General features: G+C 40.1%; 1 protein-coding gene across 4 annotated transcripts in view; it reads left to right on the plus strand.

Annotated features, from left to right (window-relative positions):
- Ncoa7 (nuclear receptor coactivator 7) overlaps positions 1-22,205 on the plus strand; it is a 148,624-nt gene extending 126,419 nt beyond the window's left edge. For all 4 annotated transcript variants that reach the window (XM_036168822.1, XM_036168821.1, XM_036168824.1 and 1 more), the window contains exons 11-16: positions 5,245-5,392; positions 12,001-12,141; positions 13,459-13,611; positions 19,240-19,335; positions 19,742-19,815; positions 20,130-22,205. In XM_036168822.1, the coding sequence (XP_036024715.1) occupies positions 5,245-5,392; positions 12,001-12,141; positions 13,459-13,611; positions 19,240-19,335; positions 19,742-19,815; positions 20,130-20,265 (748 nt within the window). In that variant the 3' untranslated portion in view covers positions 20,266-22,205. The remainder of the gene's footprint in view (positions 1-5,244; positions 5,393-12,000; positions 12,142-13,458; positions 13,612-19,239; positions 19,336-19,741; positions 19,816-20,129) is intronic.
- The last annotated feature ends 99 nt before the right edge of the window (positions 22,206-22,304 follow it).

Consider the following 22,304-nt stretch of genomic DNA (forward strand, 5'->3'; position numbering starts at 1 on the left):
CTAATATATTTATGGAATATTTCACCCAACTCAGAAGAAACAAAGAATGAAACCAAGAGTTGGTTCTTTGAGAAAATCAACAATATTGACAAACCCCCTAGCCAAATTAAGGAGAAGAGGAGAGGGGGAATATCCAAATACCAGAAATGTGATGGTTCAACATACATAAATGAATAAATGGAGTCCACCATATAAACAAACTGAAAGTAAAAAAACCACATGATCATCTCATTAGATACATAAAAGGCTTTTGACAAAATCCAACACCCTCTTATAAAAAAAAAATGTCCTTAAGAGATTAGGGATACAGGGACATACCTCAGCATAATAAAGTCAGTTTACAGTAAGCCCATAGCCAACATCAACTTTAATGGATAGAAACTCATAACATTTCCACTAAAATCAGGAACAAGACAAGGCTGTCCACTCTCCCCATACCTATTCAATATAGAACCTGCAGTCTTAGCTAGAGCAATAAGACAACTGAAGGAAGTGAAGGGGATAGAGATAGGAAGGAGAGAAGTCCAAGTATCTTTATTTGTAGATATGATAGTATACGTAAGTGAACCTAAAACTTTCACCAGCAAACATCTACATTTCACAATCACTTTCGGAGAAGTAGCTGGTTATAAAATTAATTCACAAAAGATCAGTAGACTTCCTATATATAAATGACAAAGGGACTGAGAAAGAGATCAAGAAAACAACACCCTTCACTATAACCTCAAATAAAATAGAATATCATGGGGTAACTCTGAGTAATAGAAAGACCTGTATTATAAAAACTTTCAAGTGTTGAAGAAGGAAATTGAAGAAGATATCAGAAGATTGGATGCTCATGCATCAGTAGGATTAATATAGTAAAATGACCATCCTACCAAAAGCAATCTACAAATTAACTGAAATCCCATCAAAACTCCAACAAAATTCTTCACAGAACTTGAATGAACAATTTTTCACTTCACATGGAAACACACACACACACACACACACACACACACACACACAAACAAAAACAAAACAAAAAATCCCAGCATAGCTATAACGAAAACAGTCTGAATGATAAAAAGAACTGCTGGAAGTATTACTTACCATTCCTGAACTCAAATTGTACTTTAGAGTTATAGTCATTTTTTTTTTTAAAGCATGGTATTGGCACAAAAACACTGGAATCAAATTGAAGACCCAAACATAAATCCACACACAGAGAGACATTTAATTTTTGAGAAAGAAGCAGAAATACATATTGGAAAAAGACAGCACCTTCAATAAATGGTGCTGGTCAAATGGGTTGGCTGCAGGTAGAAGAATGCAAGTGAGTCATATCTATAAACCCCGCCCAAAACTCAACTCCAAAAGGACCAAAGACCTCAACACTAAACCAGATACACTGAAAGGAGAAGGCGGCAAAGTGGGAAATACCTTTGACAGCATTGGCACAGGAGACAACTTCCTGAATAGAACACCAGTAGCACAGACACTAAGATCAACAGTTAATAAATGGGATCTCCTGAAACCACAAAACTTCTGTACAGCAAAGGACACTGTCAGTTGGACAGTGTGGCAGCCTATAGCATGGGGAAAGGGTTTTGTTTTTTGGGGTTGTTTTGTTTTTTACAAAATTACACATCCAATAGAGGAGTGATACCGACAATATGTAAAGAACTCAGAACACTAAGTTTTATAACCCAATTTAAAATGGAGTATAGGTCTAAAGAATTTTCAACAGAGAAAAATCTCAAAATGGCTATGAAACACTTTTTAAAAAGTCAGGTGGTGGTGGTGCATGCCTTTAATCTCAGCACATGGCAGGCAGAGGCAGGTGGATCTCTATGTGTTCAAGGCCAGCCTGGGCTACAGAGTGACTTTCAGGACAGCCAGGACTAGGCAGAGAAACCCCGTGTTGAAACACCAAAAAGAAAAAAAAGAGAGAGAGAAAATTCAACAATAGTCAGCAGGAAAATGCAAATCAAAAGTACTTAAGAGATTTCATCTTACATTCATCAGAATGGTTAAGATCAATAAAATAAATGTTGGTAAATTTCTTATCATTTTAAGTGAAAATTTTTGTTTGTTTAGTTGGTTTTGGTTTTTATTTTTAAATGGAGTTTACCGTGTAACTCTGGCTGTCCTGGAACTTGCTGTGTAGACCAGACTGGCCTAAAACTTACAGAAATGTACCTGCCTCTTTCATTCAAAAGCCGGAATTAAAGGCAGTGCCACCATACCAAGCTTTAAGTATATATTTTTGTATTTGAATTCTAAAAAAAATTGTTCCATATCCCCAAATTCAGAAAAAGATGTATGATAGACAATATCTTTGTCCCACCCATTGTCTTCCTTGGCGGGAAGCATTTCAGGCACCAACTTGGTAGCTCTTCAAAGTAGCTTTTGTATTTCTCTAAAAGAAAATAAATGGAATGTATATCATATATGCATGGATTTTTTTTTCTTAAAGGCTTGGCTTAGGTTTTACTATGACTGGCAAGCCTGAACTTTCATGGGAGACCAGCAGGCTGGAGCCCCAGAGAAGAGTTGATATACAAAGAAGTCTAAAGCAGTTGAATGGTAGAATTCCTTCTTCCCTTGGGGTACCTCACTCTGTCTTAAGAACCTCAACTGATCGGACAAGGCCCATCTACATTCTAGAGCAATCGTCTTTACTGAAGTTGATGGTTTAAACACGAACCACATCTGTAAACTATTACTTACATAGCAAATGGAGGGTAGTGTTTGACCCAAACCTGCATGTGGTGACCAAGTCAAACAACAGCCTAACCACTGTACTCTTGAACAGGAGAATATATCAATATCCATATTTGTTTTAATGGCAATATCAGCATTGCAAAATACCCAGGCACAGACATACTTCATAACCTCATCTTAAGTGACAACTTTCTGTTTTTTGAAGGAGAAATCTAACAGGAATGCATCTTTAAACTATATAAAAACTGGGGCTGGAGAGATGGCTCAGCAATGCAGGTTCAATTCCCAGTTCCCACATGACCACTAGCAACTATCTGTAACAACAGTATCAGAGGGTCCAACACTCTTTTCTGGCTTCCATGGACACTACATATACCTGGTACATAGACATATATATTATAGGCAAAATACCCATACATACACATAAAATAAAAATAAATACATGTAAATTAACATATATATATACACACACACACACATACACACCCACTGGCTGTACCAGTTTTAGGAGAAAGACACAATTGCTGTAAGAAGGGACGAAGCGGCTTAGAAACACAGTGGTGGTTGATATTTATAGTACATAAAGCAGGGGTTCTCAACCTGGGGGTCAGGTGACCCTTTCACAGGGCTCACCTAAGACCACTAGAAAACATAGATATTTACATTGTGGTTCATAATAGTAGCCGAATTACAGTTATGAAGTAGCAATGAAAATAATTTTGTGGTAGGGGGTCACCACAATATCAGGAACTGTATTAAAGGGTGGCAGCATTAGGAAGGCTGAGAACCACTGACATAAAGGCTCCCAAAAGTTCTAAAGAAAAAAATTCATACCACAAATTACAAATAACCAAGTCTTAAAAAAATGCCTCCCACCAGAAAGAAAACACTGAAACATGTTCAACCTTAAAGAAATGCACATTGAGTAGGATGAAGTTTAAATATTGCAATCTCATTAAAATTTGGTAAGTTGTGTATTAGTGTTGTGTGTTGGGAGGTGGCACAATTGCCTAGGAACAGGTAGGAGTCATAGTACAGGGGCCCCGGGGAAGATTGGTTCCCTTCTATCATCATGTGTGTCCTGGGGATTGAACTCGTTTTATTAGGTTTGGTGGCAGGCTCCTGTATCTACTGAGCTATCTTTGTAGCCCACATAAGCTCATTTTAAAGAGAGAGAGAGAGAGAGAGAGAGAGAGAGAGAGAGAGAGAGAGAGAGAAAGGATAAAGCTGTGGGAAGCTCAGAAGCCAAATTGCCAGTGTCAGCCTTTCGAAATCAACTTGGCAGGATCAATCTGGAGCTGTAAAAACCTGCCCTTGGGCTTCATCTTGAGAAAATAACTTAAAAGATGGTACAAGATATAGACTGCAGGTTTCCTCACATTATTTATATAATGAAAGAAATCCATAAGCTAGCATCCTGACAATGTAGAAATGCAGGTTGGTGTGGCTCATTAATTTTTGTCCAATGTAGTCATTAAAGATGCATACAAAGACTAGTAACGCAGTAAATGCGTTATTATATAATGTTACATAAATGCAGTTATGTCTTGGCTCCCATTACAAAGGAAACTTTGTATTACCCAAGTAAACATCTAGACAAGAGCAGATAGGGAGGTGGGAGCCTAAGGCAGTTTGATCAGAACTGAAGTGGGGATTGTATTGTTTTACTCTTATCCATCTTGTGAAAGTATTTTGAAACAATCAAAGCTCCTTAAAAAGTAATGATAAATTGACATTCTTCCAAACGGTCACCTCAAATTGGAATTGTTTTGTAATGATAAGGGATTTTAAGAAGCAGGGGCTCCTCCTCCCTATTGCCCTTGCCCCTTCCCCCACTATCATGAATACAGATAAAGGACGTAGTGCTTGTGGCTGGTCCATGCAGAGTGGATACTGGGGGTGGTGATACTGTGAGCCTCCATGTCTACTGAACAGCTAGCCATTTCTTTATTGATCATTGCCAGAGATCTGCTTCAGAAATTTGTGTCCTAAATAGAAACTGGAAGCAAGGGACATGCCTGTGCCACAGACGATAAGTCTCTTCCCCATGGTAAAACAGTTTTGCTCCTGATAACTACTTGTTCTAGTTGTCAGAAGTGTTTTATAAAAATTGTATATCATGTATCTTGTGCTATAGAAAGACTCTTTGGACTCTAGTTTGCCCTTTGTTCCTGGTTAAAGCCTCAGGTCAACAATATTTTTTTCTGTCAATGAGTGTGTATCTCATAAGTGAAAGTCAGCAAAGAAGAAACATTTGGTGTAACATGTCGTTGGGGTTTTCCATCTCTGGATCTTTCTTTCAGAGTGAGGCCGTTTCAGTCATGGTTGGTGCTGGTGGGCTTTTGCTTTGTGGGTTCTTATTTTCTGATTTTGATTTCTGAAGCCATTCACAAAGACAACCTTGACAGTGGGGGAATTTCCTACTCAGTGAAACAGTTTGCCAAGCAGGAAAGGGCTGTTGCAGGTACTCAAGGCACTCTTGATGCGTGCCAGGAGCGTGGACTTGGCGTTAACGTGTATCACGAACATGTTTTCCAGGGTGGACCACTTGTACACTTTCTTTGTTCAATGGTCTCCGGATGTCTATGGGAAAGACGCCAAGGAACAAGGCTTTGTGGTGGTAGAGAAAGAAGAACTGAACATGATTGACAATTTCTTCAGTGAGCCGACCACCAAGAGCTGGGAGGTAAACACCTGAGTAGGGGGATAGGCTGTCATGACCCCTAAAATGCCAAACACAGACAAAAGGGTCTTGTGTTCAGAGTCCAACAACTATGAAGAGCTGATAGTATTCTTTTTTTAAAATTTTTCTAACCACTTAAAAATACATTTTGAAACTTTGCCTCCTGTGCCATATAAAAATGGTTGATAAACTTGATTTGACTGGCAGCTGCCGTTTGCCAACCCTAAGTTCCGTTTATCCAATCAGACCATCATGCATCAAGTACCTCTTGTGGGAAGTGGTGGAAGTAAAAAGATACATAAGATAGATCTCTGTGTGTAATAAGCTTACAGAACTGAGATGGCAGATGGCGGGACAAAAAGGAGTATGTCTGTCACTCCTTCCTGCCTTTAAGCCTGTTTTTTGTCTTCATGGATCTCTCTGGAGTCTGGTCCTTTGACTCCATCCTGTTCTATACCTATCTTGGACCCCCCCCCAAGGCATTTCTATCCTTTTATATTAGTTAGATGGCTAATGAATTCAGGGACACTCCCACTATCACTTATCAAGGCACATGGATTATTTAGTGGTCATCCATCATACCCATCTAGACGGTTATATTCCTGGGGGGGGTGCACCCTCATACTTGCTCTTGTCCTAGGTGGTCAGGCATTAGCACAGAAAACCTAACAACCAAAACCAGGCATGGTCGCACATACTGGCATCCTACCCCTCCACAGGCAAAGAAAGACTGAAGGGTCCCTTGAGTCCAAGAATTTGGGATCCACCTAGGCAGCATAGCTTGGGCTCATCTCAAAGGACAAAACAAAGCAAAAGCCAAAAACCAAGGAGAATGGTACCAAGATGGTATGGATGGTTTTGAGTCCATCTGGGTCGGTCCTCCCTCACTCATAACTAGAAATCTTTCCCTTTTCAAACCTCTCACCGTTCTTCCTAAGCTCCCTTGCCCACTTCAGCATCCACGCATCCCAGAGTTTGGTCTGTCTTTTACTGTATGAAAAAAGAATTGGACAGATTTACTTTCTGATACTCTGTCTCCTGCATTTTTAAAGTATCAATTATTACATTCTTAATTTCTGGCTCAGTGGGAAAAGGCTCTTTTCCTTTCTAAGGCCGACTTCTGTTTTATCAGCCACAGCTTTCTATCTAATGTGTCTTTAAAGACTTTCCGCTGCCTGCCTGGCTCCTTATCTTTCACCAGGATATGGTGTTGCCTTGGTGTTTTAAGGAAAAAAAATATAGGAAAAAAATCTCTTCTCCTTTAATCTCCTGTGTGTGTGTGTGTGTGTGTGTGTGTGTGTGTGTGTGTGTGTGTGTGTGAAAAACACCCCATCTCAGCTTCATGGTTATGAAGGAGAATTGTGGACTTCCATAGGATAACAGGCTTTTAATCTTCAGCATATCCAGAATAACTCATTGTCCTCCAAAATTCTCGTTCCTGCTTCCTTATTTATATCTTAGTGGTGTCCAAGCCACAACCTCAGATGTAATACTACATCCTTCTCTTTCATCATCTTGACTAGGCAGCTCATCTCCAGTCAGAATCCCATTAACTCTGCTTTTAAATACTGCAGAGCCATCCACGACTCTCCCTAGCCAATCCCTCCTTATCCAGTTGGGATTTCTGCACCTTGTTTGGACTCCAGCCCCAACCCATCTACCTGTCTATCATCACCTATATTCAAGATCTTCAAACACACCTCACGTCTTTGTTTTATAAATGCAATGCATGCCTATTGTAAAAACTTGAAAAGCAGAGTGCAGAAAGTTAAAAAAAAAAAAAGTCCAGTTATACTTATTACTTTTATATATTTCTGCCGGGTGGTTGTGGCACACGCCTTTAATCCCAGCACTCGGGAGGCAGAGGCAGGTGGATCTTTGTGAGTTCAAGGCCAGCCTGGGCTACCAAGTGAGTTCCAGGAAAGGCACAAAGCTACACAGAGAAACCCTGTCTCAAAAAACAAACAAACAAAAAACTTTTATATATTTCTTTGGACTTTATTTTCTCTTTAGTTTGGGGGCCTTGTAGCTATTGAGGGAGATGGGTCCTCCTTTTCATTCAACAAAAAGATTATGTTCTATGTAATTTGTATATGGCTTTTCCCATCTGACATAATATAAGAATTGTTTTCAGTTTTTGAGACCCTCAGTTTTAATGGTTGCCTTTGTTTGTTTGTTTGTTGTTTGTTTGTTTTAGATAGGTCTAGGCAGGCCTGGAGCTCTCTCTAGTTCAGCCTGGCCTCAAACTCAACATTTTCTGCTTCAGGCTCTCAAGTGCTCTAATTACAGATACAACCATGCATCACCATCCTCCAACTAGTTCCTAGTATTTTTCTATTATAATTTATTTTTAAGTTTCCCACTTGAATCATTATGTTGTCTCAATCATTTCACAAGAATACCCCAAGAATGAGAAGATCTGCCTTAATTATTTCATTTCCCGGATGTGAAATTAGGAGGTATAAGGACAGTAGATTTCTAATGCTCCTGAGTTTTGTGTGTCTCCAACTGAACTTGCCAGCAGTGTGAAGGAGTTCCCACTGTCACTCTGCCGGCAGGAAGGATTGTCAATATTATTCCATTTTTTTCTTTTTCCTCAGCATGCTTGTTAAATTGGAAAGTGAGTAATGCTATCCTGTAGTTTAAATTTTATTTACTTGACTATTGCTGAGCCAAAAATGAGCATACTTATGCTCCAGTTAGCCACTTGTGAGTTTCTTTCCTCTTCTCGTTTTTTCACAACCCATTTCCCTAGAGCAGTGGTTCTCCACCTTCCTGACGCTGCAGTCCTTTAATACAGTTCCTCATGTTGTGCTGACCCCCAACCATAAAGTTATTTTGTTGCTACTGTTCATCTTTTAATTTTGTCTGTGGCTTTTGTTTCTTTTTCTAGATTTCTTTTTAATATATAGGTAGTCATGTAGTTGATATATATATATATATATACATATGATAAGTAGTATTTCTAATAATAATTTTCCCATCACTATTGTGATTTCTGAGATTTCCTTCATCATATTCAAAGGCCTTAGGTATGTATTGTATGTATTGTCTATCTAACTTGCCATTTCAATACACAAGTGTATTCCTACACTCTCAGGTCTGAAGCTCTCAGTACCATGTCCCCATTCTTCCACTCCATGGCCTATAGTAATTGTTAGCCACCTTGCCCATCACTGGAATAGCCACTTGGGGATTTCAGGGAAGGGAATTGTCTCTGTGTGTGTAGGGGGGAGTGAGGTATGATATATGCTAACATGTGTGCGCTAGTGTACATGCCCTTGTGCATGCTTGAGAAGGTCAGCAGAGGATGCTGTATGTCATTGTCTACCTTATTCCTTTGAGACGGGGTCTCTCATTGAACATTGAGTTTACTGAATGTTAAATCCTCCTGCTTCTACCCTCCAAAGTGCTGGGGTGATAGGCCTTCAAGTGGCCATGCCTGGCCTTTTACAGGTACTGGGATCTGAATTCAGGTGTCAATGCTTTCACGGGAAATGTTCTTAGACACAGAGCCATATCTCAAGCCTTCTAGATTTTTTTTTAAGTTGAATCCTAGACCCTTACCTCTGAAAACTTTGTTTTAGTAAGTCTATAGGAAGAATGTTAGAATCTGTTTGGGTTTGGGTTTTTTTTGTTTTGTTTTGTTTTTGTTTTGTTTTTGTTGTTGTTGTTGTTGTGGGGGTGGCAGGAAGGAGGGTTGGTTTTTCCAGACAGGGTTTCTCTGTGTAGTTTTGGTGCCTGTCCTGGATCCCACGCTGTAGACCAGGCTGGGCTCGAACTCACAGAGATCTACCTGGCTCTGCCTCGCGATTGCTGGGATTAAAGGCGTGCACCACTGCTGCCCAGCTAGAATCTGTATTTTTAAAGCTCTAAAATGAATAGGAAAAACAGCTAGGTTTTAGAACTATTCTCCTATGAGACAAGACTCCTTTAAGAGATAAAGTTCTTCACTTCTCCAGATCTTCCCCGTCTCTCTCATCTCTTCATTGGCTGTTTGTCCTTCAGCCATCATGAACCTAGAGCCCATGTCCGTGTTCTTGCTTCACCCTGCACCTGGCATATCTCTCCAGACCCCACCCTGCTCACAGATGGAACCACCCTCTCCCTTGTGAATAAGTCTTCTCAAGACACACCACGTGTCCCCAACCTCCTTTGAGCCTCAAGAGCTTTCAGCTTCTTTATTGCATGTGATGGCATCTGTTTGTTTATATTTCATCTTCTGTCAGTCATCCATAGACACTATGGACTGCTTTGTGTCCCTGTGCCTGGCAAAGCACCCGGCACTCCCTAGAATGAGGAAGCGCCTAATAAATGTTGGCACTCTCCAGCATCCAGGAAGCACCTAATTAATGTGATCTATCATGAAATGCTAGGTGCTGAAAAAGTTGCTTCTCCTCGGCACAGAATCCAAGTGGTTCTGCCCTAGATTGTTAGACGTCTGCATGGAGGGTCGGTCTTGACTGACCTGCAGTGTCCACCATCTGCCAGAGTACAATTTATAACCTACCCCGGGACCCTGAGCCTTCAGCAGCCCCTGGGACTGCAAGTCACCAGCAGTGGGGAGGAGTAACCCAGGTGAAAAGACAGGTGGAAACTGATCTGATGCAGATCAGCATTTCTTTCCAAGCCTGCCATCTGATCTGAGGAACAAAGGAGGACCCCAGGAGGCTTATCAGTCACTAAGGCGCAGTCTATAGTGGGAAATGGTAAACTGTACATTGCTACCTGTTTTGTCAAACTGTGCGTAAGATGGCATCATTCACAGCCTCCTGTAATTCAGATGTGCCCCCCACCCTTCCAAGTGTTCCATGCCAACAGACTCTAAAAGTAGCGTAGACCTGAGCCTACCTACCTCTGTTAAAGGCTCCTTTTGTTTTTAAGATTCAAACTGATGCTGAGAACCGACACACCGCATTTAAAATGGAGGTTTAGCCTTAAAGAAGGAGCTGAAAGAAAACCCTGAAGAGACAGGATGAGCACAGTTTAGTTACCTACCCGGAGGGCATAAGGATGAAGAGTTTTTTCAGGAAGAGAGGGGAAAAAAAAACAACAACCCTGGAACAATGGGGTTTTATTGTACTGTTGGGACGCGGGTTTCAAAGGTGAAAGTGTCATTTTACATACTCCCGCTCTGCCTGACAGGAAGTGTGCCTGCTCTAAATCCTAATTTGGGTGTGTTCCTGTAGAAACGTTGAACCCCCTCCTGAGGGAAACAGAAACTCAATCATGCAGGAAGCTAGACACTGAGAAAGAGTGTAGCTCAGCCTGGCAGTCTGTGGCTGGTGTGCAGGCAGCCAGAGAAAGACCGGTTCCTCTCTCAAGTAGCCACAATCTTCTCTCCCAGCAAAATGAGAGGCAGAAGACTGCCCCTGGACATCCAGATTTTCTATTGTGCCAGGCCTGACCAAGAGCCTTTTGTGAAGGTAGGTGGGAATGTGTCCGGTGTCGGGAAGCTAGGTGCTCTGTCCCTGCCATGTGTTCTGAAATCCCGGAGCGTGTTCTTCTTATCTGCTGTGGAGGTTACTGCCCTCTCTTTCTGAAATCCAAAATCCGTACTTGACTTTTTTCCTTCCACGGCCTCATTGTGAACTGTTGATAATTTGTGGAGTTAGAAAATAGAAACAAAATGAAGTGTTTTGTTTAATACGCATAAAATGTTAGGTTTGTGAGTCTTTGAAAGTGTGTCTATAACTTCTCCATCAGAAGATAGGAAAATACATGAGTGTATTTTCCTACCCAAAATTGGGCTCAGAAGATGAATAATTTGTACATGTCGTTGTGCATTTTGAAAGCCAAACAATGTGTTACCTGACAACTTTCACTAAATGTAAATTAGATGCCTTTCCTCTTTAATAACAGCTGTCGATACTACTGTACCTGGGCATTTTACAGTTAGCTACCACTTAAGTGTTTCAAAATCATGCAGAGATTTAGTGAGAAGTTAAGGGGGACAAAATGTTGTTTTTAAGGTGAGGACTTTGGTAGTTCATAAACCCAACTGTATTTAAATAATAGATGTGTATGATATAATGTCTTTCAATTTAGAAGGGAAATGTTTGATCATTGTGAATTGTGTAGAATAAATCATAGCCTCGTTGTAATTTAGAGTGAAGCTCCCCGTGTCTCCTGTTTGCCTCTGGTGTCGGTTATCATTCATTATTTCTATTAGTCTTGGTTGCTATATACACAACCAGGAAGCCTGATTAAAAACTACCTTTATCGCTCCCAACTCCCTATTTATAGACTGTGTGAAGGATCTCTGATTATTTCCTTTACAGTTTAAATGTGTACACACACAGGCTAAAAGAGCCTGACTTACGTGTTTTCCACGTTGTAAATTGTGTGTGGAGTCGTACGGTTCTGAGCGAGCAAGGGCAGGAGAAAAGCTGAAAAGCTTGAGACTTTAACCATGCATACTAAATGCTCAGCTGTCATGGTTCAAATTCTGCATTTGTTCTGCATTTGAAACTTAGTCATTTCCACCCCAAAGCCCTTTTCTGTTTGCCTCCTGATACCCGACATTCTATCTTTCCAGTCAGCTGTGTGCTGGGGTGGTTTGGGGGAAAGCACATCTCGTCTTCTACACTGGGTGGTTTTTGTCGCTTCAGATTATCACTGTTGAAGAGGCAAAACGCAGGAAGAGCACTTGCAGTTACTATGAGGAGGAAGAGGAGGAGGAGGAGGAGGAAGAGGGACTGCCCATCCTGCAACCCCACAGCGCGCTCCTGGAGAACATGCACATTGAGCAGGTGGGTTCTTCACAGACTGAGCACTGGTGTCTTGCAGGTCTCAAAAAGTGTCCCTTGCCCATGGCCAGGTGAACAAGTGGAGGCACCAAGCCTAGCCATAACCAGTATCCCTTCTCCACTTAGGAAAAGTCACAGCAGCCTTCCGCACGGCCTTCCTGGGAAATGTGGGGAGCTGACAAGATCTCAACATCCTCCTTCCAAACCCAAAGAGAAGGCCATTTCTTAACATAAAAAAATGGAAGAGATCTCCCGTAGTCCTAATGCACCTAAAAAGGATCTAACTTTATCCTAGCTAGTATATGTGGCTTTAATTTATTAGGCTTATTTTAAAAAATAATAATAAAGCACATGAACTTCCTTGTTTTGTGATGAACACACCACCTGTCTCCAAGGAAAGATGTCCTTCCTATAGACTTACCTGTGTGTGCTTCGTCTTTGTTAAAAAGTCTGCTACTTGAATTTTGTGAGATAGGATGTGCTTACTACATGAATATGGAATCTCTTACTCTCTTCACCAGTTAGCTTAGGAAGCTGAATTTTCAAAACCTTAACTGAGGCTGACTTCCGATGCTCGAATACATTGCATTTCATAACTGCTTCGATAACGTTTCTTGGAGAGATACTCTTTATTAGTATTTATGGCAGCTAAGCTGAAACTAAATATACTAAATGAAAGATACAGGAATAAGGTGGAGAAAGACCCTCTGAACTCTCTTAGGAAACACTTTTCCTTGGTCTCTAGGACACTGTAGCAGCTTTAAACCTATACAAACTTAAAACAGCTGGAAAAATATAAAATGATAAAAAGCCAGATTGAATTATAAGGAAAAGAATATATCTAGTTAAATACCCCTTTGGCCAACTTGATCTTGGGAGTTGTCAAATGTACAGTCATGCACTAATAGGGACACTTTGCTCTGTGATGTACCACACAATCACCCAGTGACATAGCTCAACTGGTTTGTGTAAGACATTCCTGCGACATTCAAATTACCATAAATCTGCTTAAGAAGACGTTTCTCCACGTATGTATCTTATCAGTGAGAAACACAGGACTGCATGATGACATAGAAACCCAGAGTCAGGCTGTGAGTGAGGGCAGAATCTCCTGGGCAGCCTCCTGGCCAAGGGAAACAGCATCCAGATTTCCCTTCTCTTTCTTGGCCAGTGGTAGCAAATGTTTTTGCCAGGGCAAAACAGGTCAAACTGTAAGTACATGATTCTTTAGTTTGAGTCACAGGAACTTATTTAATGCACAGGTTCATGACTGATGAGTGGTGAAGATGTCTCTTTGTATTTCCTTCCTTGAACCGGCAGCTGGCCCGACGCCTTCCAGCCAGGGTACAAGGCTACCCATGGAGACTGGCCTACAGCACATTAGAGCATGGAACAAGCTTGAAAACCCTCTATAGGAAATCAGCATCTTTAGATAGTCCTGTTCTGCTGGTCATCAAAGACATGGATAACCAGGTGAGGCCCGTTCCTTTCACAGAGAACATGTGTTTTGTTTTGGACATAGGGTCGCATGTAGCTCAGGCTATATAATCTAGGGTGCCTTTGTTCTTCTGATCCTCCTACCCCTGCATCCTGAGTGCTAAGATTATTAGTGTGTGCTACCACAACTGGTTACATGGTGCCAGGGATCAAGTCCAGGGCCACATGCACCCCAGACAAACTTGGCTAACTGAACTATATCCCCACTTGAAAAGGTATTTCAGTGATAAATATTAAGAATACCCAACAGGCGCACACCTTTAATCCCAGCATTTAGGAGGCAGGGGCAGGAGGATCTTTGTTAGTTCGAGGCCAGCCTGGTCTACAGAGAGAGTTCTAGGACAGCCAGGGCTACAAAAGAGAAACTCTGTCTCAGGGGAAAAAAAATAAAATAAAAACAATACCCAACAGTAGAGAGACTAGCATAGTAACTCCCATGCTCAGGCTAAATGGGTTTTGCCGTTCTTGCTTTATGTCTGTCTCTTCTTGTTTTTCTTGGCTGATGTATTTTGAAATCCTAATCTAAAGGAAATGGAGTGATTGCATCCTAAGGAATCTTCTCCCTGTGTTGACCATAGAGTAGAAAACAATAACCTACAGCAATTTAAAGCTGGAAGATAGGGACCATCAAGTATACAGTTGCAAAGACAATCCCAGTGACATGCCAGAGCTTTTGCCAAGGATCTTCATTGTACCCATTACTGTTGCCTCCCGAGTAGGGGATAGTCAAGCATCTGTATGCTGGCTCTGGGGTCCAGTGGCTCAGCAGCCATGGGAAATCCTTTCCTGATAGTACACTCACCTGTGTGGTAGGTGCCCTTTCTATGAGGTGTTTGGGCTAGGTAGTGCCCCATCCGTTCTATACCTTTGCCTCCTCCTTCAAATCAGCTTACATTGTGCATGGAATCGTGCAGGACTGGTTTTTACTGTTATTTGCTGTTCAATCGGTCTGTTACATTGCAAAATCATTAATTAATTTGTCTAGTCAGGTTATGTCTAACCAGCTCCTGTTATGTACAGGATAACTCAGGTTGGATATTCTTCGTCCAAGCCTCTTGGGATAAAACTGTTTTGAAATTTGGATTTGGGGAGTCATGGAACATTTGTATATGTATAAGAAAATATTTGGGGGATGAGATCACAATGGTTTCACAATAACACACACACACAAACAGATGCACATACATATATACATACAGAGAGACAGAAAGTTTTCATAATTTTGCTCATGAAACAGGTTCTCAGTGCATGCAGAGTTTTCTATTTATGGTATCATGATGGCAGTCAGAAAATTGGGGGTTTGGGAAATTTTCAGACTGGTGTTTCTCAACCTGTCTTACTCACAGAGGATCTTAACTGTGAAGCATAACTCTCTATCCTGTCGACTTTTCCTTCCTGAATGAGGTATATATATATATTTGAGCTGAGGATCAAACCTGGGCCTTGTGCTTGCTAGGCAAGCGCTCTACCACTGAGCTAAACCCCCAACTCCTGAATGAGGTATATAACTGGAACACTTTTTAACAGAAATATATATAAAGCCATGTGACCTACATCTAATCCTAGCACTTGAGAGGCAGAGGCAAGTGCATCTCTGTGAGTTCAAGGCCAGCCTGGTTTATAAAGTGAGTTCCAGGCCAGCCAGGACAACACAGTGAGACTCTGTCAATATATATATATATATAAAATCCTGATGAGGTTAATGAAGACATAGTCTTTTTTATTTATGTATTTATTTTTATTTTATTTAGTTATTTATTTATTTGTTTGGTTGGTTTGGTTTTTCAAGACAGGGTTTCTCTGTGTAGCTTTGGAGCCTGTCCCGGAACTCACTCTGTAGCCCAGGCTAGCCTCAAACTCACAGAGATCCACCTGCCTCTGCCTCCCGAATGCTGGGATTAAAGGCGTGTGCTACCACCGCCCAGCTGAAGACACAATCTTTATGACTTTATTGCAATAATAAAAATTATGGAAAGGAGAGGAACTGTTACTATTTTTACTGATATTAGATCATGGTTGATAACTCCTATTTAATAATGGTCTAAGCTGAATAATGGGTACAATTATGATGAAATACCATAAAGTGTTTAAAGTAAAGTTGCATAGCAAGTTATGAGATGTTTGAAAAATTAGGTGCTATGTCTCAGATAAAGTGTGACTAGACACATAAATTGGTTACAAAAATACGCATTAGTTTTCTATCTGCTTAGCAGTGATATCAAGCTAGAATAATAAGAGGGCCACATTGAGAAGGTATCAGTGAGGCCCAGTTTCACCACGCCTCAGCCAGTCATGATGTAACAGAGGCCTGAGGCTGAATCCTAGCCTTTGTCAGAGTAGAGATTGGTTCTCAACCTTCCTAATGCTGCTTCCTTTAAATGCAGTTCCTCATGTTGTGGTGACCTCCAACCACAAAATTTTTTTGTTGCTACTTCATAACTGTAATTTTGCTACTGTTGTGAATCATAATAGAAATATCTGATATGCAACCCCTGAGAACCAATGGAGTAACATCTTGCCTCTCTTGGGCCCTGGAGATGCTTGAGCTGGTGAGGAAGGATACTTGGACATTAGCTCTGCACATTTCAGCTCCTCCTTCACCCTCAGAAATGAGGTGACTATCTGCCTATGAGAACATGACAGAGCTACTAGAAGCCAATATTATACATGCAGAATGAGAGGGAGGCGCTGTGCAGAACCAGTGAAAGAGCCATGACAGGTGGGAATCATAAAAACAACAACCCTTGAACATCTCTGGAAATTGTCCTAAAGGCATGCAGCAAATGAAGAAATATTTATTCAAGAAAAATCTAATAAATCTCAGTAATAACAATGAAATTCTTTGGCACTTGAGACCCAACCGGCTTCCCATCCTTCCAACCACCCCAGCTCAAACCTGTAGTTTTACTCTGGGCCTGTGTATCCCAGGAGATGGGCTCCCTCTTCTCTCAGCTGCTAGTCATCTGGCCCTTCCAGGGGCAGGTGCCCAGCACTTCTTACGCCCCTCCCAAGTTCAGTGTCCCAGAGATAAAATGCAGACAAGTATGGCCTAGAGGTAGAAGGTTTCTTCCACCCAGCCCTTCCTTCCTCTGGGTTGGTGCTTCATCACAGAGATGGCAGGTTGTGGATACCAGATGCTCCATTGTTCTTGCTCCGGCACTGGATGCACCTTGAGACAAGCCAAGGCCACACCTGCACTTGGCTAACAGAGCAAATTTGTTTTTCTGAGAAAAGCAGGCAGATGTGTAGCTGCCGCTTCAGTTCAGTGGCTTAGGGAATTGTTCCAAGAGGAGAGGTTGACCATAGAACATGGAGCCCTGATATGCTCCTTAGGGAGCTGGGGCATGTCTTTAGATGAGTATAGGGAAGTTCAAGGCCAAGGGTATTCCCAGCAGTGATTACATTTTTGGCTCTAAACAATTGAGAGGAGTTGGGGTTCTCCACGCAGACAATGAGCTATGCTGTTGAGTCTTTAGCTTACCAGGAAGAATCTGGACAAGAGCTAAGAAGAATCTTCTTAGAGTTGGGATAACTTCCCAGACTCACTGAGGACAGGATCTCTGCCCCCTTTGCAGTCAAACCAAACTATCTGATAATTTGTAACACATGGAATTGTTAGATTATCAGGTTTTCAGCAATTAATAGAGTATGACTTATGCAAACAGCATTAGTGAGGCAGAGAAATGTCACATCTATATTGTAGTATTTCACCATCCCACTATTTATGATACTGTTGTTACCCATAATGTACCCATATAGATTACAAACCCAAAGCAAATGCTAATGGAGTTGAGAGGCAGGCCTGTGTTACAGGTTTGCAATCACCGCTACTTTTGGGGCAGATGAAACCCTATCTCAAAATAAAGAGGGAAAAAAAGGTTCAGTGGTAGAGCCAGGCTGTAGCTCAGTGGCAGAGTCCTTTCCCACCATGTGTGAGACCCTAAGGTCAATCCTTAGAGAAAAGAACAATTAGATAGTCACAGGTTTTGTTATATTAACCTTCACTATATCCTTTCCAATTTTCTTTAGTTGTATGGATTCTTTTTTTCTGTTATTGCTAAATGTATTGCATTTTCATTATGTACAAACATCATTATATACAAATTATTTTATGTACTTTTTCCACTAAGTAAATGAATAGAACAAAGAGCATAGATATTTGTTTACATAGTTCTGAGCAAAATACCCGATACATAGCCCTGGTATGACTGAATCCCTCATTCTTAAGTAGATTTTCATAATCACTGAAAAACTTTTAGCTGAAAAACATTTAGAATTTTATTGAGGGCCTGAGAGTATGGATAGCATTTCCTGCTAACTGTCTGAAAGGAGCCCACTTCCACCTATTACTTTCTTATCATATTTTAAGATCATGCTTCAAAAAAATAATAAATGCCTCTCTATTGTACCCTAGTTCCTTAAGAAAAGAGAAAATAATGTTTATATTTTATTAGAAAACATTTTATTTTTCTTTGTTTTTAGCAGTTATAGAGAAAATTTGGGGGTAGTAAGTATGAAAATCTTTGGTTAGAACTAGAAATCTCTAATGTTTAGCATTTTAAATAGAACTAGTGAAGAAGAGAGCACACAGTTATTTTGAACTAATTAAAGTATTGGTTTTGAAAAAAATCTGAGACATTTTCAAATAACCTCTATTAAAGCAATGTTTTTCAAATATATATATATATATATATATATATATATATATATGCCTACCTCTCCTAACTCTCACACATATGTACTGATTAGAATGGGAAAAGACAGACAGAAAGCTGAGGCAGTGCCTGACTGTATTCTGTAACGTGACTCTCCTACCTCCCAATAAGAAATAGAAGAACCATTGATGTAAACATATCACATTTCAAGTCAAGAGGTTTTTTGTTGTTGTTTTTTGTTGTTGTTTTTTGTTGTTGTTGTTAAAAGTCACTTCAAACTAAGTATATTGATCTGTCATATTTAAGTATTTTCATCACTCATTATTGAAAACTGAAAGGGAGGAAAGTTCATTTTCTTTGGAGAAATATCCAGCCTTGATATCGCATATAAGACACATAAAAGCCAGACATGATGGCTCACACCTATAAGCCCAAGATGTTAGAGCAAGAATAATATTTTGTTGAATGCTCATGGCCAACCTAGCTACACAATGAGCTCTAAGCTAGCCTATCCAGTATTATAAGACCCTGTCTCAAGAAACAAAAGTCAACACAAAACTACATCATTCTAGAGCTGTGATTGTGTCCTGCCAAGCACTCATTTCCATACATAACACACATCTTTTTGTTTTTCTCCATGTTTGACTTTAGCAGACTCTTAACTGTTGAATTGTTGGCCTTTAATAAATACATTCTCTGAGTTCTTTGATGGATTTTCCATGTACCAGGAAGCCTGGCCACATGGGTTCCAGTTAGAGCTGGGGATATTGTGGTAATTGGCTTTGTTTGATGCTTTTTTTTTCCCCACTTAAGAGTTCTAATTTAGTAATAACCTTTGTTGAAAGAGTTATAAGAGCTTAGAACAATAGTGTGTCAAAAATATTTCAGAGAGTCTCTCTATGGGAGTTTAGTTTTGAAGATGATTAACTCTTCTGTTTTCTTTTAATAGATATTTGGGGCATATGCAACTCATCCCTTCAAGTTCAGTGACCACTATTACGGCACGGGTGAAACTTTTCTCTACACCTTTAGCCCTAATTTCAAGGTACCTGGATGGTTGAAATCCGTGAATGGACAGTGTTGTGTGATCAGCAGTCAGGGTGGGCAGGGTGCCCAGACACTGGGATAAACAGCTGCCCTGTAATCTCACCTACATTCTTTATTCTGAGTTAGTTCTCCATGACTGTAGCATGCAGACTGCTCAGAGACCCAGCCTTAGGAGTTTCTCAGTCTGAGATGCATGAGGGGACTGAAGGAAGGTCAGCGCCCACACATTGTGGAATGGTCTTTACTATTTCAGAATCATTGGTGACCTCACCGTCACCATTCTGGGGAGCACTTCCTTAGTCAAAGGTGTGTTCCCCTTATACACAACATGACTAGTCAAGAGGTCTTCTCTGCTAATTCTCCAAATTGAAATGTCTGTTGCTGTTTTGTGTTTCTGCCCCTAGGTCTTTAAGTGGAGTGGAGAAAACTCCTATTTTATCAATGGAGACATAAGTTCTTTAGAACTTGGTGGTGGAGGGTAAGATTCTTGTTATTTTCTTGTGGATGTTCTGTTTTGACCCAGCTAGTCTATTTGCTTAGATTAATTAGGGCAGTGCACTAACACAGGACACTGAGAATCAAAGAATAAATGATTTATGAAGGTGCCATAGAGACTTACACTATCTGTCCTTTCGGAGAGACCTGTCTGTGCAGCTTGCTCTTATTTGGTGAGCAGTTTAGAGTTCTGTCTGTCATGGCCTAAAGGAAAGAAAACCTGGCAAAGGAAGAGCAAAAAAACATGTCATGTAAGGGGTGTCACTGAAGTTCCTTTCTTCTTTAACCTTGTTCCAGGGGACGGTTTGGTCTGTGGCTAGATGCCGACTTATACCATGGGCGCAGCAACTCTTGCAGCACTTTTAATAATGATATTCTCTCCAAAAAAGAAGACTTCATAGTTCAGGACCTAGAGGTATGGACATTTGAGTGACATTTAGGCTGCCTTAAAATATGATATTAAAAAGACTGGGTTAGACTAGCCCTCTCACTGGAAGAAGACGAGCCTTAGCCCTGGCTGCCTATTCTCACAGCAAGGCTTACTTTCTGCCGTCATCCCAGAGCATGAGAACAATGCAGAAAGATTCTGAAAGGTACCCGCAGAGGGCCGATGCTGAAGACATCTTTCTGAAGACAGAAATCTGAAGTTCAGATTGTTAAAAGACTGCGCTCCCACCGCTTTCAGACCCGCGCCGTGAGAAATCAGAGTGTTTATCGATGTATGAATTGAATGCAATTTTTATTTTTGGTAACTGTGAAAAAACAAAGATACTGTGGAAATATATACCTGCCTTGTGTATTTATCAACATAATTTACCAAATGTATAGTTATTGTTTGCCATGGAAAGCTGAATCTGATTTAGAGAAATTGAAAGGACATAGCACTTAAAGGGAATATCTGATTTTTTTAAGCTGTTTTATTTATTATTTCTAGTATATTGTCTGAAATATGTTGGCATTTCTTTCTTTTAATGTGTCAAATCCTGAAATAAAGAAATGTGTACCTTTTGTGCTTATATTTGGGGAACAGGTCTCTTTTGATTTATATAGCTGAATACTCATTTTTTTTTGCCCTTATTATTTAGGGTGAGATAGTCTTAATGTCTTAAGACTATGTATCTCTCTATACATGCATTTTCCAAAGCTCATTACCAATGTTCATTGATCTGACTATTATAGACCAGCTTTTCGTTTAGTTTTTAAAGTACACCTTTGATACCCTAAGCATTTGTGTGAGGCAGAACATGGTATTTTTCATAGTTGTAGGTTGGTGTCTATCAAAATGGGAACCTTTATGAACATGGATGTACAACAAATTCTACTTCTGAAAAGAGAATGTTTTGCTTCTTATGAAATTGTGTATTCATAATAGTAACTTAGTTTTTTAGTTTTCTCTCTCTCTCTCTCTCTCTCTTTTTTTTTTATACAGTTTCCTTGCAGGTGTTTACATGAATGAGTAGCCCTCTGTTTTAAAGGGGAGTGTTTAATTTCTCCATTTTTAATGTCAGATGAAAATATCAAGTTGGACCAATTTTCTTGGTTTCTGGAATTCTATTGGAGGTGAAAAAACAATGTAAAGAATTGCATTTATATTGCAATTGAAAGAAAAAAGAAAAATCTATTTTTTAAAGTAGAAACTCATTTTCACATCATAAGACATCTTTTATTTTAAACAGTAAGAAATAAAATCATTAACCTTGTTGATTGCCACCCTTTTATGAAAGCCAAAGACTACTAATGGGAAAAAAATTTTCAATAATAGCCAAAGCTGAAAAGTAGTCTATCACAAATTATTTCCCCACTCATCATTGAAAGGAAAATTAGCATACTGTGTTTACTATCTGTTTACGTTCAGGATATTTTCTTTAAATTTTTCTTCAATTTTAGACTCCTTGTAAGAAGAGAAAACACCCAGTGGCCTCTGTCAGGTCATCAATTGTTATATTATTCACTGCCATCCTGTGCTAGTTTAATGAATGCTATAAAATTTTAAATCTGTAGACCAGACACAGTGTCCACCTGCATTCCCCCATTGCGGACTCTTGGTTAAAAACACATCATTTAAACTTGGTCTGCTCAGAGTCATGAGTTGGTGAGATTCCAGAAATATCTTGTGGTGATTATGCTCACCATTTATGCCATTTGTAACCACATGCTGGTAATGAACAAGATGGTCATTTTACCTATAGATCACTCTTACCTAGTTTAGTCCATGACGCTATACTCGTGAGAGCATATCCAGATGCTGTATTCTCTATTTAAAACAGTATTGTCTGAACAGGAATGTGTGATCCTTCGTTATGGATATCAACTACATGTAATGCAGTACTATTCCAATATTTTCAATAAAGGAATTTATGCATTTAGTGTGAATTTCTTTCCTAAAGGTTCATTCATCTGCCATTTACTGGATACAATGCTACCTCAGAGACGTGAGGTAAAAAAATGTGTCACACTATTTTTTTTTATATC

The sequence above is a fragment of the Onychomys torridus genome, chromosome 19 (assembly GCF_903995425.1).
Source record: "Onychomys torridus chromosome 19, mOncTor1.1, whole genome shotgun sequence".
Taxonomy (NCBI): domain Eukaryota; kingdom Metazoa; phylum Chordata; class Mammalia; order Rodentia; family Cricetidae; genus Onychomys; species Onychomys torridus.